This window comes from Wasmannia auropunctata, unplaced genomic scaffold (assembly GCF_000956235.1).
Source record: "Wasmannia auropunctata unplaced genomic scaffold, wasmannia.A_1.0 LD336031.1, whole genome shotgun sequence".
NCBI lineage: Eukaryota > Metazoa > Arthropoda > Insecta > Hymenoptera > Formicidae > Wasmannia > Wasmannia auropunctata.
Window position 1 is genome coordinate 636847 of NW_012026859.1, and position 19518 is coordinate 656364.

Below are 19518 nucleotides of genomic sequence, written 5' to 3' on the forward strand. Positions count from 1 at the left end.
TCTGAAATTTTGAATAAATGGAATAATATAACGCTTCATATAAAATTGTTAAAAAATGGCCATGTTTTATATTGAATAATTTAATATTTTATGTAATAATTTTAATATTAAATATTTCTATATTTAATGATTAAATTATTTTGGAAATCAACATTTTTGTGGGTGTGATATCTAATGCTCTTGAAAAGAAAATTATATAAGTTTGAATATGAAATGCGCGTCACATTTAAATTCCCTTATCACAACCCGTAATGGATTAAATATGGATCTTTGTTGCGCATACAAATCTGCAAGAAATCGTGAAAATTTATCTTATACGCTATGTAAGATGTGTTAGAACAGCACATCAGCATACTAATGCGCACTAACGTATATAACACACACTGCTCTGATAAAGGATATTACGGCGATAGTAGTGCATAACCGTATCAAACTATTCCATTATTATTATTCCTTTAATTTCACCTTGAAGAAGAGAAACTAATGTATTATTAACTGTTCACGATATGGTCGTGCAATGTGACTGTTGCTACTTTACACTATTACAAAGAAATAGTACGTCTTTATCTTGTATTATCACAGAAAAATGCAATCTTCGATATTTTGACATTTTTGGTTTAAACGAAGAATTTAATTTCGCTTCATATGAATGATAAGTACGAGCAAACTCTTGCGTGCGAGTAGTTTCTGTTAGAAAAGCCTCCCCTTTTCTAAATAAATAGAAACAATTTATTTTTTAAAGTGTGTGAAAATAAGAGATCGCAAATTGGACAAGTGAGAAATGAAATGCATTAATGTTTAAAATCATGTACAATCTTCAAAATTTACATTTTTAGACAAAAAAACTGGATCACAAAGAAAAAGTCTTTGTGCCGCTCACTTGTCTGTTAATTTCCAACAAATCCCAATGTCAGCTTTATACGACATTCATAGCCGTAAAATGACACTCGGCACTCTCTCCCGCGCCTACGACTCGTTCAAGCTGTAATATTCGACACGGCAGCTGATAAGATAAACCGAGTGCGATGCAGCGAGCATCTCGTCGAATAGAAATACTTTCGAAAGGACGAACGATAAAGGCAGAGTCATTCCGGGAATGTTTCGCAGAGATGCTCGTAAAGCAAAACTCGGAATCTGCGCTACTTGCAGATCGCGTGTACACGTATACTGTACGCATAAGTTTGCGCATATGTGTGAACAAGACGGCAGTTATACGTCTCGCTTCGATATATCTATTATATCTATAATATCTATCTACATAGGAAAAAACAAAAAAAAATACGTTTACGCGCGCTCCGGTTTATTGCGCCCTCAGTAATGGTACGTGCGTACAATAAAATTGCTACTAGCATGGAAATATTGCGGATAAGGTCGGATAACGTCGGCAGACGTGGAATGACGAGCGGAAGGCATAAAAATCTTTTCGCAGGGCCAGCAAGGATATTATCTTTATAGCAGCGTTATTTTTTCCCTCTCTTTCACAAAGCGAGCCGCTGCTGCAGGAATTTGCATTCGCACAATAAGATTCACAGTTGGTTTTATATAATTAAAATTTTATTAAAATTCCATATGAACGAGGGTAGGGTTCAGGAATGATGGGCGGAAATGAGCCGGGTGAGAGTTCCGAAAGTTTTGTCGATGAAGTACGAAAAAAAGACAAAGGGGGATTTGACCGATCTCGCGCGGAGCGTTGGAGTCCTGTTTGATCCGCGTCCTTCTTTTGAAGTCTCGTTCTCCCCGTGTTGGACGGGCCTGATGGTTCACGCATGGAGAACGGCGATAAGAGTCGATGATGGGAAAAATTTGTCGTCTTTTTTCGAGAAACGGTCTTTCCTTCGTATTACGAGGTCAATTTTACGAGGAAGTAGGGGATGTGTGTCTATTTTTTTTCATCCAGGGCTGCGTCGTCGTGACTCGGTGGTGGTGATGAGTTCAGCTGGCTCTCCTAATTTAACCGTGCAGAGCGAGACCACCAATTCCAATTCCAAGTCCGTGTCCAGCCAAGACGGTCCTGGTGACGACCGGAGCGGTGTGGACAGCGGGAGCAATGGGCTGGGCAAGGACAACGGCGCCGTGGGAAATCGCCGGGCCGGCAGCGATGACCTGCGGGGCGGTGATCGGGCCGAGGCCAGAGCTGATGGCTACGCCGGTGAGACCACCGGGAGCGGCGAAAGCAACAGCCAGGATGGCAACGAAGACAGCCTACGAAAAAGATTGCGTGAGGTGGGTTTAGAGAGTCATATACTCTTCTTAACAGTCTTCTAATCCGTCCGAAAGTTATAAAGTATAAAGTGACGAGCTTGCGTTTAATGCGTCTCTTCCGTTCCGTATAGAATCACGATTCCGATTCGGTCAAAAGTTCACCGCAAGAAAATAAAGAGGAAACAATAAGAGTTAATTAAAATCGCACGGCAAATCGTGCCATTTACAATCGTCCGATCGTCCCGATCGCGTCGGCGGGCGAAGTGAGGTAAATTAAATGCGCGTCGCGCGCTAGTTATCGACCGATCGATCGCGTGCGATCCGGCGATCGAGCATCGTTTCGCAAGAAATCGCGAGAGAACACGAGGTTGATCGGTGGAGCTGCGTTAAAGAAAAAAAAAAATTTGCGCGAGTTGCACTGGCGGCGGCGACGGCATCACCGCTGCTGACTAACAATGTGCATGCTTCAGTGATTTCATTCGCGTAGATTTCTGCAAAGAGAGTTCGGATGCCAGAGTGAGACCGGTGAACGGCGTAAGGGCGGGTTCGTCGTCGTCGTCGTCGTGGTTACGCGCTCGCATGCCAAGGCGGAAAGGTCACAGCAAACGCGAAAGCCCCAAGGGGGGGAGAGGCCGCGGGAATCTTTTTTTCCTCGTGTTTACATATATGCACACCGTGGGATAGCCGCCCGTCTCTTTATCGATCACCGGGAGGCGCGAGAGAGGTCTCGACGACGAAAGAAGAGTCCCTTCCCCTCCCCCTTCCACCCTTCCCCCTTCCCGGACGACGGTGTGTTAGAGGCACTGTTTACTCGGAGGATGTACAGACGCGGCGCGTTATTCCGAGCCGGCGAAAAGGAAAATCTCGGCCCGGAGCTGGAAGATAACGGCGCGCCTCGCGCTCTAAAGCGGTAACGTCTTTTGGCGTGTATCTCCTCGGCGTAACGCCTCGCTCGGCATCGTAATGATTGATCTTTTTTTTTTTTCTTTACTGATCGAGCGGATGACGGACGGATGGGAATCGCGTTTGCGAGGAACAGTAATCGCGACCGACGCCTTCGTAAAATCAGTCGGCGGAAATACTGCCGCCCGGTTTGCAGAAAATTTACATCCCGGCGAAAATCGATCGGCGATTCTATTGTATTCGTGACGCGTATTCTTTACGGCATTTGCGTTTTCATCGATCAGTCAATATGAATATATTAGTCAGTCGGTGACGTCGAGTTGACGGAAATGCGAACGATCAGCAAATAAGCGAATCGCCGTCCCGTTCCGTTCGAACGTCTTGTAATTGTAATCGAAGAAAAAAAAGGAAAATATACAGAAAGATTATAATTAGATAAATCGTTTTAGCTTACCAGCTTGAACATGGTGATTGGTTGTGGATTGCTTGTTACTCGGAAGTAAGTCAGCTTATGTCTGTTTCGGCGTCTCGGGAGTCTTATATACCGCATGGGATTTTTAAAAATCGCCATAAAATTGATCACGTGACTGGCGGTGTCTGCATGACGGCTGTATGCCGGTCAGTTGAGTCAGCCGATCGCTGGGCATGATGGTGATGGTGGGGTGGCTGGTAAACCAATCGTCTCCGCGAGACCGGTCTGATCGTCCCACCGGTTCGCCAATAATGCTCTTTCAACCCCTCGCGGCCGATCGCGAGAAATTGGGTTAAGACACTCCGTGTGTTGTAAGGTACCGGTACACGCAGGCAGAGAACCGATATCTCACCTCGACACGACGACACGCGCAACGGCGCGAGTGTGTGCGAGTAAGTGCGGGGTAAGTGCGGGGATACTTATGCATACGGGAGAAAAATCGCGACTTGTGTCCGCCGCCAGATGCAAATTTGTTTCATAAAGATGCAAGCCAAGGTTTAAATCTACCGACCTTTTTCCTCGTATATATATATATATATTTTTTTTTTCAAATGTGAGAGCGTTTGTAGAAGAAGTCTCGAAATGGAGCTTAGAGAGAAGAAACTTCGTTCCAGGAGCATTTTTGCGAGGAGTAAGGAATCTATTTGTAAAAACTTCGCGGGAATTAAAGTCGCGATGCTGAACTCCATGGATTTTAATTGGAGAACTGTAGTCAGATGTCAGTTAAGTGCAATATTTTGAAGTTTCTTGCGGAAACATTTCGCAAAACAATCGCGCACGAAGACTAAGATATTTATAGGATGGCCGTGTGCCAATGCTTTGCCTAGGTAGTTATATGAAATATTTGATGCATCTAAGTAATTAAATTTTAAAAGTCATAAAAAATGTTTTCTCTCTATCGAAAACGAATAAAATTACAATAATATACACATAATATTTTTACAACAGTAAAATTTTAAATGTCGTTTTTGTAACTCAAAATATCTTATTATTTCTTAGCGAGAGCACTTAACTAATATTTGACTTGTACCATTCAATGTTCGGTACAGATACAAACGTATAATAATACTTCGTATCAATTGTCATGAATAAATATCAATATTATTCTGGAATCGAAACTCTGATCGATCGAAATAACGCGGGCATTGATCAAACTTTACAATCCAACTGATCGTCATTCTTTCCGAATTAAGTTATTTATTCCTGTCGTACTTTGGAAACGTACGGAAGTTCGACGCGACGATCGGGGGCAATCACGGAGATTAGAATAGTTCCTGTCATTCGCGAAGTCGAGCGAGTCTGAAATTAGGGAAAGAGCAATTTAATCCGCGCGACACATAGAGCGGCAGATCCCCGCGCGGCGAGAGTCTCTGGAGATTTCCCCGTTCCGGGGCGCGCACGAAATGAAACTTTTATCAATGGGAGGGTATTGCGTAAAATTAACACCGGATTGGATAACGCGCGCGCGCGCGCGCGCGATATGGCTCGGATTACGAATGCGAGCGTTTCGTGAAACGGTACAGCGGCATGGCGCGATAACAAGTGCGATCAAATATCGCGGGTCAAGTCGAGACTCGTGGTAATCTTCTCGTGGCGTGTCTCCTCGAGTGTGTGGGCGTACGTGTGTGGGCGCGGTGCGGAACAACAGATAAAGAGACCGACATGCGAAATACGTTTATTTGTCAAACATGGGCCCGTTAATGTTTCAAGGTAAATCAACGAGCAAGCAAGTTGAAATCATCCTCTCCGATCTCGCGTCGATTCCGAACAGTTAAGAGATGGAGATATAAAGTTAATCATCCGTGGCGAGAGAACGTTGTGCATGCGTGTGTGTTTGTGTACGTCTTAGATGATAATATCTCACAATACAGACACACGTATATACATTCCTATACAATCCGTGAGATCGTAACGAAAATGAGATCCCGCAAAAATTCTCAGCGTTTTCGGGGAGCTCCGCTTTTATCCGACTTATTGAAAGTTTCAATAAGGGGCCACGGTGAAAATAACGTCGCTCGCAAATGGAATATTTCCTCCCCGTCCGCGAAATTTATTTCGCCAGATAACACGCGCTCGTGTAATTCAGGATTCGCGTTCGCATCGTTCGCGGGCGAGCTCGCAGCAATGACACTGCACAGTTTGATCCGAGGTGGTCCAGATCCGACGCGCGCGATGCGCGTCCCCTCGGATTTCTGTCTCTCGGGTCTGTCGGGGCGTCTCTCTCACGGACTTCCCTTGCTCGCTTCTCGTCGCGAGGCGTATGCGACAGGAGGAAGATATATTTTCAGCGCTCTCGGCTGCAGCGCTCGTCGATCCGCATGACAAGAGCGGGAAGATACATTTGCGCACGTGGGTAGGCGAAAAGACAATTCCTCCCCTCAAGCAAGTTTGGTTGTCTCGCAATTCACGGAAGATCGATCGCCCTCCGAAGATCCTATAAAACCTCCTTCCTCGGATTCGCGGCCTCATCCCTTGTCTTCTAATGTGAAATTGATAGCGCGGTCTTATCTTTCTTAAAAAAAAAAATCGAATGTGCACGCGCCCTTAATAAGTTTTTCCACTTGCCCAACCTTCTTCGTTATTTGGCTATAGTGAGATAATTTTTTTTATATACCGGGAGCTTTTAACTCTCTGGCCTCTCGCACGAGCACCATTCGGTAGTCGCGCGAGCAGATGCCATCTTTACGACATCGCGCGAATAGATAGTAATAATTTGTGCCCATGAATGAGAGATACGAAGGCTACATATATATTTTATTCTCTCGTAAAACGGAAGTGTCACGTAAGGAGCCACGCGGTTATCATTTGCATATAAAAGTCAATTTATGCAAACGTGCGTGATTTTCATACGGAATCAGCTCGGATGTGAAAACTATGCGTTTAGCGACAGTTAATAAATCGTTCACGATAATGACGCGGGTAATGCGAATAATGCCGTATGCGCGTTGCGATATAGCAACACGCGGCACACGCTGAAACGCATTGTTCCGCCTTATTAATATCCCATTTATATATTACATGATAAATTTCGAGTGTGGGTATTAACGTGTGCCCATTACCACGATCGATATGCCATAATGGTAACGCGCCGATAATGTGTGCGTTACACCGCACAGTCTATAATTATTGTCCGTGAGCGCATTGCATTGCTGATGAGAAATAAATATGTCACGGTGGAACCCGTTACGGGGCTGCCGCAAGAAAAGCGTTAGATTTCATCAGACGTAAAGGACGGATTTGTATACACTTTTAGTAACCTTAACTGCGTTAAGCCAATAAAAAAAGAGTGACGTAAGAATTCATCAATATCTCGTTGGCTGTCCAGATAATTATATGTAATTTCCCGGTTTTAATTTATCCGGTTCGCGCATAACAGGTTTGCCCCTGGAAAAACTCCGGACACTTGTCAAATAACTCATTCCGGTAACATGCCGATTTACAGCGGCACGCGTATGACCGCTCATTTGTTAGATTTGAGGCAATCTTAGTCCCGCTTTCAATGTCCGATATCTTAAAAATCGGAAGATCGGTGTAAATGATATCCGTCTCTGAATTAGCATACGCGATACGCGGTCTGCGCGGCTGTGCGCGTCCGCGGGTAGAGAGCACACGCATATCAAACACCTTCCCACACTCTGCGTTATCCATTCACACACGCTGTCCCCGTGTGTTAGATATAAAAAGCGGACGAGTATAATGGCACGTACCTGTCCAGGGAGACCGCTACCAAGCTGTAGACGGAGGCCGCCACGGAGACGCCCTGTATGTAAGCGACCGCTTTGCACATGAACCATCCCAGGATCCACGCTGAAACACAAGTCCGTAATTTATCGTTTTGAGTGTCACTTTTCGAGTGGAACTTCGGGCGGTCGCCACGACGAGTGGCGGTCGAAGGGCTTTTTAGGGACTATACTGCGGGACTATTCAGTCGACTTACGAAGGACCGAACGTATATACAGTGAGGAACGCTAAAGTCTAAGGGCACTCTCGACGAAGATACTAATTGTACCGTATTACAAACGAATAAAAAAAGAAACACGAACACTCGGAAGTTCGTTTAAGTGGATTCTTGTGCAATATTCAATCTTACGTAGCTAGCTTTTTGGAAAAATTATGATCGTTTCGAGAAGATCGGCGGGGATTCTATTCGCAATTTTCAATTGTAACTACACGAACTAATTAATGGGAGTTTGCGGCTCATTGAGCGTCCCTATAACGCTACAATGGTTTAAAATACGTTAATTAGGTTATCCGATTGTGCGGATAATTTAGATTGTTCAGACGACACGAATAACAGTGCAGAGATGTTAAAAATAGCAAAGATATTATTTATACTTGAAATTGCTAATTGATACATGCTCGATTGCGTGAGTCAGCGTGTCGCAGTGGCGTCAGCGTGAGAAAAATTCACGCTGCTTCATTTAATCTCGTTGTAACACATATAAATAAATAATGTATTTTCTAGAAGTCTCGTTATTTTTTGAACAAAATAATATCGGAACGATAGCATTGCGCGCGCGTGCGCGCGCGAACGGTAGTACAAGTTACATATACAACATTATGAATCCGAGTGACCTATTTTCGAGAAAAAAGCAGGCAACGTAAGCGCGCGTATCAATTTTATTGCCCGTCACTTTTCTATAACGCGCGCAACGACCATTATATCCGCTTTCAAGAGGGAAATAATTAATCCCACGCCCGAAAATGAAGGAAGCTTTAAAACAAGGGGGAACTTTCAACTAGAGCCATCCATCATTGTCCGCGATTGATGATACGGTAAATAATTATCTCACATAATACAATATTGAAGGTATTTGGTAGTATAATATATGATCGATGGGAAAGTTTATCGCGTTCTCAGAATAATAGGACTATACGCGGCGGCGGCGGCGGGGGCGGGGGAGAGGGGTAAGGTAGGTCCATCAAAGGAAAGGTCGCTCATAAATATCGAGCGTCTATCTACCGTGTAACGTCGCATCGAGGAACGCGCGAACGAGAGGGTTATCAGTTATTCTCGATTTCCGTGAGTGTGCGTGAGACTCCACCCTCCCTTCCCCTTCTTTCTGATGTGATCATCGCTAGTCGATCGGTATCCTCGGCTATAAGGGTTATCGCGCGCTACTGCGATTTCGAAGAGCCATGCCGTAAATCCTAAACGGTTATGAAACGGAGCGGAATGGAACGAAAAGGATTCGCTCTCTCTCTTTCGCGCAGGATGCGCGATATAGACGCCGCCGATAATGAATAGCAACGTGCGATCGTCGGGCGGGTCGGCGCGAGTCGGTGCAGCGTAGCGGCGGAGCTGGGTTATAGGGGCTGGGGCGTGTATCACCCAGGGGATGGCGAAACGCCTGTGTTTAATTCGATCGATGTTCCGCTTGCTCTAATCGCGCGACGACACGTTCGGGCGGTGTGCGGCGGTCGAGCACACCGCGCGCGCGGCGCGGGTCCGACCGGTCGGCGTGGAGCATTGTACGCGCGCGAAGTGAATGGCGTAATAACGCACGAGGTCGCATAGAAGGGAACCTCCCGTGCGGCACCGCAGATTGCGACTGTTAAGCCGATAATTATTTATTCCGTCGAATACATAATTTCTTCGATAAAGCGAGTCCGACTATCGTATTGCATTAATGCATCCACTCGCGAGAGATAATGGACAATGCGAAGTTGCACGCGGGGGAGGCGGGGAGGGGGGGAAGGGAGGGATATAACGTTAACGCTCGCGGCGGGAAATAGGCATCGACGAAGTAATTTCTGTAAACTAAGCCTCAAGAATACGTAAAGAGAAAAAAATTATAATTATCATTTCCTGCAGTTAACATCGAGTGAAAATCTCAGCGGGATTTTCATTCAAAACGCTTAATGTTAACTTTTATAAAATTTCAAAAGAGCATCCAGATGTAAAAATTAATTTTTCCTATCCACCGTTTAATTGAAGGCTCTATACATTCTATTTCGCGGGAGCAATTAACTCTCGGACATATAAAGCGCTTTTTTTCTGCATAATATTAAATCAAATATAATACTGGGGATCTCGAAGACTCGTGAGGCGTACGTGAGAGTTTAAATAAAATTATCGCGTATCCGGCGTCTCGTAAAAAGACGACGGTAGGTCTCGGCGAATGGGACGAAATTAAAGAGACCTCGAAAAGTTCGGATCCAATTCGGCAATTCGATCCTCCGCTCCGAAGCTCAGAAATTCGCTTTCGCTCGAAATGCCATGTCCCGTTTGATTCGCCTAGTCTTGATTCGAGTTGTAACTTCCGGTTATATAATTTCGAACGACGGGGACCTTGGTACGCCGTCGGAGCTTGCCGACGAAAATATCGTGGTCATTGTCGCGCTAATACGTACTCGCGTCACGGATGACGGAAGTTAGATCTCGCGTCGCGCGCGGGTGGAAACTTTCGCAGAATTCACTCCTTTCGCGGAGGAAGTCCCCGGCCTTTACATTTCGGACACACAGACCCGGCGGCTTCCGATGGGACATTCAGAAAAGTTTTCCGCTGAATAACGCGCGATCGTATACGTGATATACCTACTCGCGCCCGGGACTTGCGCGAAGTTTCCGAGTAAACCGTTTCGGAATAAACGTGTGTGGGAGCGGATCGTCGGGACGAAATCAATCGTCCCTGTTTCTTCTCGCTCTTCGGAACACGTATCGCTCCAAAATCTTTCGCTGTCGGGAAGAATTTTACCGGCCGGCCGCGGACACGGGTAGAACGGGACCAACATATTTGGACCGCGGAATATACTATATAGAGTTCATCAGGGTGGTTGATACGCCGGCGTGAATAACTTATGACAGGAAAAAAATAGCCTCGTGCCACATAGAAGCCGTTTATTGGTCGTCCGTAGGTATGTAATTACATAATCGTCCCGCGCGGCTCAGTATTTTCCCTTCTGTTCCACGGCGAAAGAAATGTCGATTGCGCCACTTTATACAAAGGCTAACGCACGTAGAACCAGTTTCATAACTCCAATGCAACGTGCAATAACGATTGATAATGATGATAAACGCTCGGCCAACTTCGTGGAAAGCGATTCGAGCACACGTGGATTATTTTTATTTACACTCCCACCCGGACGGGATATTTCTCAACGGAGAGACAAGGGCGTTGATAAGGCTTGCCCGGCGCTAATGCGGCTATTCGCTATTTTTCGTTACTTCAAATTAATGCTTTGTCATGTATTGAACTTGAAAATACACGAAAAGTCTTGGCCAATTGGCAATCAAGTTGCAGTGTCTCATTAGTTCAGGTTTTCTCTTTTCCATTCGTCTAGCCGTCAATAATAATATGTAATTTTCTAGTCAAAGCTGTCATTTATATTTTACAGTATAGTTAGTAGTTAGTCGTTGGCTATTATGTTAGAGTGAAAATTGAAACACGATAACTGTGGAGAACGGCCTTGGCCCATTTTCGTCGGATCCACCGCCTCTTTGTGCGCGAAAATGTTTTATTCCATTGTTTTGATGGAGTTACGCAGTCAAATGTTTTTACAAAATTCATATACCTTTGGTGCAGGGAGTGCATGGCACACCGTTTGAAACAGCAAACAAGAAACGTGCAGAAAGTGAATGTAAATGCATTTTGAGCTGTGGCGCCGAATAATAGAACCATTGTTGTAAAATAAGGACAATTCGTGACTTTATCGTGCTCATAATTTTCGAACACCTCCTATCAAGTTCGCCCATCAAATTCGCCTGCACTTAACGGAATATCTCCCATCGACCTTCTTTTTTTTAGTTGCAACCTTTCTTTGCAATCCTTTTTACAGCCATCGTCTCGATTGAAGCTCTATCGCGCGGTACGAAAAACGTTTCGCATTTCTAAAGTGATGGGAGAGTCTAGTTAATCTCGAGAAACGCGCAATGTCGTGCGTTAACGACGCTTTTTCCGCCGGCGGCCTTCGGTATAAAAGGGAGGAAGAAAAAAAAATATCGCCGCTTTTAATTGTCCACTGTGGAAACAAGGTCCGATTGATCGATCGCCAGTAGCGAATTATCGCAAAGTCACGTTCGCGATTTTATAAATGTCAAATTTTTACAATCACCTCGCCCGCGCGTGCACGCGCGCTGCACGTGTGTGACGCGCGAGAACGCGTTTGTGTATATTATAGATGCAATGTATATACGCGTGCAATGCCGTCTCTGCATATTACTTTCACTGTCTACGCTCGATTGGATAAGCCGCGCTGGCGAGGTATAATCCACGCACCGGTGGCGTGGCTGTGACCCGCGCGACCCACACCACACAGCCGCACACTATCGCTGCACCGCGCGCTATCGGCGCGCTATCCGCTTACAATTAGCGTGAACGGGAAGAGTAGCCTGGACAGGTTTTTTTTTGCTGCTTTTTAGCGGGACCCAGAAGTGTAGCATTACCGTAACGCGATCCAGTTACGGGGGATGGGGACAGTTAAATAGCAAGAGCCACGTTGGGTATCGATTAACTGAAAATGAATTACAGTCCTTTCGGACGCTCCCCGAATACGTTCGCGTCTCATTGATTCGATTATTGTGCAATGCGAAGGGCAAAAGCATCCCCAAGCAGAAACGAGATAACGTCTCTATTGAGACATACGAAATTTTCTCTATTGATTTCTTTTCCCTTCTTTTTTTTTTAGAGCGCGCTAAATTTTCCGAGAACCATATTGAAGATATATATCACGGCTGTGAATGAAAATGTCAAGTTTAATACTTTTTACCAACTCGCCGGTGAATTTTACTTCACGGTCTTTAGATTGGAGTCGGGCCAACTTAGGTTAAGGGCCAGATCGTAGATTAAGTTAAGACCAGGGTCGTCGAAAAGTCTTTCGGAATCTTTCTTCTTTATCAAGGAGTTGTTAAATTTGGGACTCAATGAAAGCGACTTACTAAAAATACACAAAAGCCTAAACGACGTCTGAAAAATTAGGATTCAAAATTAGATTCTTAAACAGCTTTATAATGTTTTAATATTTTCGTGAAAAAATTATACGATTTATAGCGGTCACATGGTGTCATAAATACTCGTATTTTGATAGTGATAACACTATTTCTTAGCGAAATAAATAATTATCTTAAATAAATGGTTTTTACATTTTTGATATCTATTATCAAAATTAGAATTCTTAAAAATCTTCTACGGTTTTCTTTGTTAAAAGATAGCTGCAAAAACCAGCTTACATTAATCATATTTATAAAATAGAAATTTCTCAAAAATATATCCATTATATCTTCTTTCTTAAATCGCATAAAGTCGATTATAATATAAAGAACTTGTATCTTTTTTTTTCTAAAATTAAGCGGAGTATCTTAACATGTTTATTTTAATCATTAAAAAATTGTTATATTTTCAAAGATATACCTTTCTCTATTTATTACAATAAAGGATTTCTAAAATACAATTGACATTAGAATGATTAAGGCATTATTTGGGCAATCTCTACTTTACTTTCGTTTAAAAAATAATAATAATAACAGTTACATAGCTAGTAAAAGTTTGCTTATACCATAGGTTCGGCAAAACAAAGGCACTACAGCAGCATTTAAATATTGTTATTCAAATTCCAATGTCGCGACTACGTCCATGGAAATATTACTAGAGGCCTTCAATAGTAATTATACCTCGTCGGTCGCGGGACTGCACGAAGAAGTAATCGTGAAGCCCATGATGCTGCCACAGAGCGCCGAAGACGAGAGCGCGCCGTATAGGCTCGGACACGCGCTGACAGTGCCGTGGACCGCAACACGTTCTCGGACAGATCGGGACCCGTCCTAACCGAGGGAGGAATAAGAGAGAAGAGTACAGACGGTGCGATGTGTCGCGCGATGAATCAGCGTCGACGTCCGCACACAGTCTCACCCATTGTGCGAATTTCGCAGTTTCGCTACCGCGATATCGCTCCCAATGCCGACTATTTGTCTTTCACATTCCGTTTCCAATTGTGTGAAACGGCTTGAAAACGTTATCCGAAACACCGAATGACTTTCGACACATGCACGCATACGCGAGATATCACGCATCGCGGAATGCGGTTTTAATAATTCAGCGGTGATATCATTCGCGGTGAAATCGCGCAGAAATATGTATTATCGAGAATAAAGAATCACTCGTTACTTTAAGAACTTTAAAATACCAAAGTACAAACTTGATTACGTTTTGTAATAAAAAAAGATAGTATTGTCACGTGAGTAATTAATTCATTAGCCTCCACGATTCTCATTTATAAGCAAACAACAGTTTTTACATTATTAATTACAAATTAAAAAATCTATTAATGAATTAATAATGTCGATATATGGATGATCGTGTTACTACCACGTTACGTATCATAAACTATTCCTGTTTTATTTATAATTCGTCTTTGTCGCACTTAAAGTTCTCCGTGTGACATTCGAAACAATGTAAATACATAGATCCTCCAAAGCTCATCTGTCTTGTAACGCGAAATGTACTATGTACCGTGAATCTCAAATTTATGATGTTTTGCATGCCGTTAAATCCACCGTCGGCCGTCGATATACGGCGCCTATAATTTGTAGAGTGTCGAACTGTGTGGACTTGCGGAGTTATGGAGACGCGCGGGCTTCGATTCTTTTTAATATCCGGACCCCGAGAGAAGCGCTCGGACGGAAGAGAGCGAGAAAACTTATCGTACACTTCATGATGGAGGTACGTGAGAGACATCGCCGGAAGGGGGCGGGGGAGGAGGCAGACGGCAGAGAGACGGGGATGGGAAGGATTGAAATTTTCGCAGCTCTCGGAGCACAGCTCGGCGGGATCTCCCCCTTTTCGCGTTCGTCATCGTCAAATATACATAGTCGGATCTCTCCGGGGCGGAAGTGCATTGCAATAAGACCCTGGCGCACCGAGTGCGGATAACATCTTGGATTTTACCGTTCGCGAAAGACATTTCAGCTGCCTGTAAAAGTTCCGCGTCGCGGAGATTCCACACCCGCGCGCGCGTGAGCACATACATACATGCATCTATAACAATTCTTCTCGGGGCGCTATAAAGACTACGCGTGCGGCCATAAAGAGATTATTGTTAAAAGTATTATGTCCCCCCGGTCGTGTTATTAATTCCGTGCGTTTCGCTCCGTTCCTCAACGCGACTCAAGTGAGATTTGATGCAGCGCTAAAGAGACGCGCTCTCGTACGAATTACGATCGCTGCGGAAATTCAGCCGCGGCGGCGTTGGCCGCTGTCGAGCGACATGATGTACAAACTCGTTATATATTCCTCGATTTAACATTTTGTACAGGTATAATACCCGAGATTTAGACTTGCATGCCGGTGACTTAAATATAACAATAACGGTGTACGTAATTGAATTTTTATTTCACGCTGTACAGGAGCAATGAAATGCGCGGAATTTTCCGGCATTTTTTAAGAAAATGCCGTCAAGCGACAGAACGTTACAGCAGTTTCATTATTTCTTTTCTTAGTTCATGAATAATCATAAAAAGATTTCACAATACCGCTGAGCATCATGATTATTCATATAGGCTAAGAGAAAAATAATCGGCAACAGATGTAGCGTGTCTGAAACTGTCCAGTTTAAAGATACGACATGTCGCAATCCTAAAACCGGACTATGATTTTTTTTTATATGAGGTTACAAAAAGGACAATAAACTCCGGATTTCGCTGTGTTGAAGCCACATTCATCCACATTTTATGAACGCGTTTAGAAAAGAGAACTCTGTTGCAATGTACATTATTTTAAATTATAATATTGAAAATTAATATTTATAAATATTTATAATATTTATAATTTATAAATTAAGAACAAACATTTTTGTGTGTAATTGGTTGATATTTTCTCTCTCTCTCTCTCTCTCTCTCTCTGTTTTGTTACAAGCATATACATTTTCGGTAAGGGATTTCTGATGTATCTTTGTGCATGTGTGCCTGCATGCACCCTGGCTACCATGTTGCTTGCGATGATAGTCGATCTTCGTAACGTCAGCGAAGTAGAAGGAATTTCAATCGAAAAGCCGTGACCCCGTAACCAAACGATATCCCCCCCCTCTCCTACCACCTTCGAGGATTGCCTTTTCCAAACCAGGAAATTCATAGAGATTGATCGCGCGGTATAGACTTCCGGCCAGTGCAGTGCGCTTATGTTTTTTTTTTACTTTGTAAAGCAGACCTGGCAAAACTAGAGCCAGCCGCGCCACTGTTTGAACGGGCAAAAGTGAGAGAGGACGGACTGAGGAAACAAGAGTAAATTAGCTCGTCGCGTGACGATTGCGAATTTTCAGGTCGATGGTAGCTTAACTGAACATGCGCGCGCACGCGACTTTGTTTTCGCGATAATATCGGCGTGTTCCAAGACGCGGGACCGTGCCATTGTATTATTACTATTAGTTTAAATCACACGCGCCGCACGCCCAATGGACATAGAACGACGGCTATTATCCAAACTGCAGAAGTAAAGGATAATGGGGTTTTGCTTTTAACGAGAATTTATATTTATTACTTTACATTCGCTGTACTACTTGGATCCGCCATGGATTTATGTTTCTTTTTATATTCGTTTTTCTTTTTACGTTTCAACATTATTTTCACGTACGACGAGCATCCCGAAAGCTTGTATAATATACAATTTCACGGGAATCTGAAAATATTTTATTCTTGGCATCGAATCCGCTGCACTGGATTCGTTATCTTTAATTTTTTTTTGTTTTTTGTTTTAATGTTTTCAGCCATTTGAAAAATTCTTTAAAAATAGTCAAGCTGGAGGTTTCTTTTCTCAAGAAAAATCCAGACGTGAATGGATTAAGCAACCGTTTATATTGCAACTTCCTTGCGTTCAGCGTTTTTCACCCAGCGACGTTCGCCAACAGGAAAAGTACGAAGATCACATGCGGAGCTGAACACATAATGAGTAGACCAAGGCAGTAACGTTTTATTCATCGAATTCATCTCTTCTAAATTTCATTAAGCAGGATTATAGAAAAAGAGAAGGGGGGAAAGAGTGGTCGAAAATTATGGCCAACAAGCAAATGAACCACAAATAAATCCGAGGTCTAATATACTTCATTCCCAACACAGCATTGTGAGCTTTCTTCTAATGAAGGTTCCTCTTAATGAAACATCGCGCGGATTTACGTCTCTTTTTTCCCCACGCCCATGATATAACGTATCCCGTCTCTGCCATGAGTAACGCTTAATGGTGGATTCTTTGACAAATTTGACCGACTTTTTCCTCGACGGAGATAGCAAGAAAGAACGTTATTTAACAAAATTTTCTGCAACATTAAATTCATAATTATAAGTTTTAAATTAATTCTATTATATAATTCTATTATAAAATTACTTTCTATTTCCAATTAATTTAAAAATATAATTTTATTATTTGTATCTGTACGAATGTAATTTACAAAGGATTTAAAATTTAAATTATATATCTTTGTAAACTGTATTTTAAATGATTAAAACAAGTATTATTTAATCATTTATTGTTTTAAATTATATACTTATTGAAAATTTGTTAAAAATATTTAAAAAGTTTTGTAAAAAATGTTTACTGACTGCTTATAAATTATAAAATTATTGACATCTTGATTTTTATTCACAAAAAAAATCTATTTTAAATTAATTATAAAATTTATCATTAAAAGATCAATTTGATGATTTTAAGGATGTATAATTATGAATAATTACAATATTACATTGGAAAATTTTTGTCGCAAGGAAAACTTACGCCGCGAAGCTGTTATCCGGCGGTATGATATGACGATCGGATTGCCGCACTTAGGTGTTGAATGAATTATATGACTCATACAAAGCGTAAGTACTTACAGAAATCGATAAATAAAAAGACTATTCTGAATTAATTATTCAAAAATTATTGAATATTTTTGTTGAGTTGAAATCATCTTTAAGTACAGATAAAAAAAATCTACCATAAATACAGCGTAACGCGATACAAAAAGTCCTCATTTATACCGCTTTATATTGAAATGTTGCAGCGTTTGACTATCTCTGACATATTAAACCAAAGATCACTGCAGCGAGAAGTAAAAGTGCAAACGGAAAATGAAGGGCGACAGAAAGAAGAAAAGAGCCGACTAGATATCATCGGACTTTAAGATTGTCCAATTCAGACATTCGCCGCCATTATATGCAGCTGGCGAATTCCATTATGATTTCTCACAAAGCACCTTCATCAGCAATTTCAGCAGATTGCTTGTCGAGAAACTATTGTAGATGGGAACATATCAATCGTAAATGTGCTGATGATAACGACCGGCAATTAAATAGCAAATAGAAGAAACATCCACACAATAATGTTTAAATTTTCAAAATTTACAATTATTCAAAAACTTGATTCGTTTCTAAAATAATTATATTGACATAATTCATTAGTGATTGGTCTTACAAATAATGAGAGACAGAGAGAGAAAAAGAGATTTCACATTTTATATAAATCATTTTATATAAATAAAAACGACTTAAAAAGTAGTCTTTTCAATTATAAGAGAAATGTTTCCTTCTTTTTTCGTATTCATCGACTCTTTAATGTATTTTGGTTTGGCAGCTGCCCTCGATTTTTGTGCTACTTAGAAATTTCGGGATATCGATCGGCGAAGTGGTTTTTTAAGACGATGAGAGCCAGTTGTCGTAATAATAACGGTGCGTTAATCTGAAGGAACGATATATTTGTAGAAAAATACATGAATAACGGATAAAGGCACGCGCTCTTTCTCTCTCTCTCTCTCTCTCTCTCTCTCTGATAGATTTGTGCTATATAAGCACACTCTCGTCTTGGGTGATTTTAATGCGGATCTTGACTCTTGTTCGTATGATTCCGAACTTATTAAGTCCTTTGCCAACTCTGTGGACTTCTATTTAGTACCCTATGCGCCGACGCATCACACACGCTCGTCTGCCACTCGTCTTGATTTGTGCATGATCGATGACGTGGACAAATTAATTTCCTATGGTCAACAGGATGTCGGTTTTCTTTCCTCACACGATTTGATCTACGTGGAATACAGGCTAGGTGTGGGGAGTCTGCAGGAGCGGAGCATTTGGGTGAGAGATTTTAGATCCTTCGACTCTGACCGCTTCCTGAGTGAGCTCGATTCCTGTGATTGGAACGCATTGTATGAGATCGACAATGTTGATGGAAAGGTGGGTATGCTGAATGAGTATCTTCTGGGATGCTTTGACAAGCATGCACCACACCGCAAGATTAAACCCAGGCATCTCCCAGCTCCATGGCTGTCTGACGTCATCAGGAAGAAAATGGCGGAAAGGGATAGAGCGAGAAGAAGATGGAGAAGATACAGGACTGACATCAATTATGAGGCCTTCAAAGTATTGAGAAATCAAACTCAACTCATGGTTCGAAACGCTAAATCAAGGTACTATTCTGAGATCTTCCAAGATCTTACAAATAGTGATTTGGTGTGGAGGAAGCTGAGACATCTCGGTCTCATAAAGTCGAAACGTGTTGAGGAGGGACTGTGTTGCTCTGTAGAGGAGCTAAATAATTATTTTTCGGGGCCTCCTGCGAGCCAGGATGATATTATGGCTGACAATGGAGTATACTATATAGGTGAGGAGGAATATAGTGACGATAAACTTTATTGGAAACATATTGAGCCCCTGCATATTGTTAAGGCACTCAAGGACATTAAATCCAACGCTGCTGGAGAGGATGGACTCTCGCCTGTTCTTCTCAGGATCGCCTTGCCGAGTGTTCTACCAGCGATCACGCATATTTTTAATTTCTGCCTGGATAATGGTGTATATCCTACTCTGTGGAAAAAGGCCATTGTTAGTCCTATTCCGAAGGTCAAATGTCCGTCTGAGTTACGAGACTACAGGCCCATTTCGATTTTGTGTGCTATTTCAAAATCGTTTGAACGCATAGTAGCGGATCAAATCAAGGAGTACCTAGAATCTACTGATATCCTGGATCCATATCAGTTTGCATACA

At 42.5% G+C, this 19518-nt stretch overlaps 2 protein-coding genes across 2 annotated transcripts in view; both read right to left on the bottom strand.

Annotated features, from left to right (window-relative positions):
- LOC105452488 (neuropeptide FF receptor 2) overlaps positions 1 to 19518 on the bottom strand; it is a 46393-nt gene that overhangs the window by 11551 nt on the left and 15324 nt on the right. The window contains exon 2 of the mRNA XM_011693617.1: positions 7285 to 7384. Coding sequence (XP_011691919.1) covers positions 7285 to 7384 — 100 coding nt within the window. The remainder of the gene's footprint in view (positions 1 to 7284; positions 7385 to 19518) is intronic.
- Positions 1533 to 3664, bottom strand: LOC105452486. Its single transcript, XM_011693614.1, has 2 exons — positions 3560 to 3664; positions 1533 to 2202 (listed from the first exon to the last, which is right to left on the bottom strand). Exons 1-2 carry the CDS (start codon positions 3653 to 3655, stop codon positions 1951 to 1953), a joined length of 348 nt encoding a protein of 115 aa, XP_011691916.1. The 5' UTR covers positions 3656 to 3664; the 3' UTR covers positions 1533 to 1950.

Bases quoted from the DNA above. Each gene is read 5' to 3' on its own strand.
- LOC105452486 (XM_011693614.1), bottom strand. From the start codon at position 3,655: ATGCGGTATATAAGACTCCCGAGACGCCGAAACAGACATAAGCTGACT. The intron at 2,203-3,559 runs GTAAGCTAAAAC...TCTTTTTCGTAG, and splicing joins CAATCACCATGTTCAAGCTG to GCTGTCTTCGTTGCCATCCT.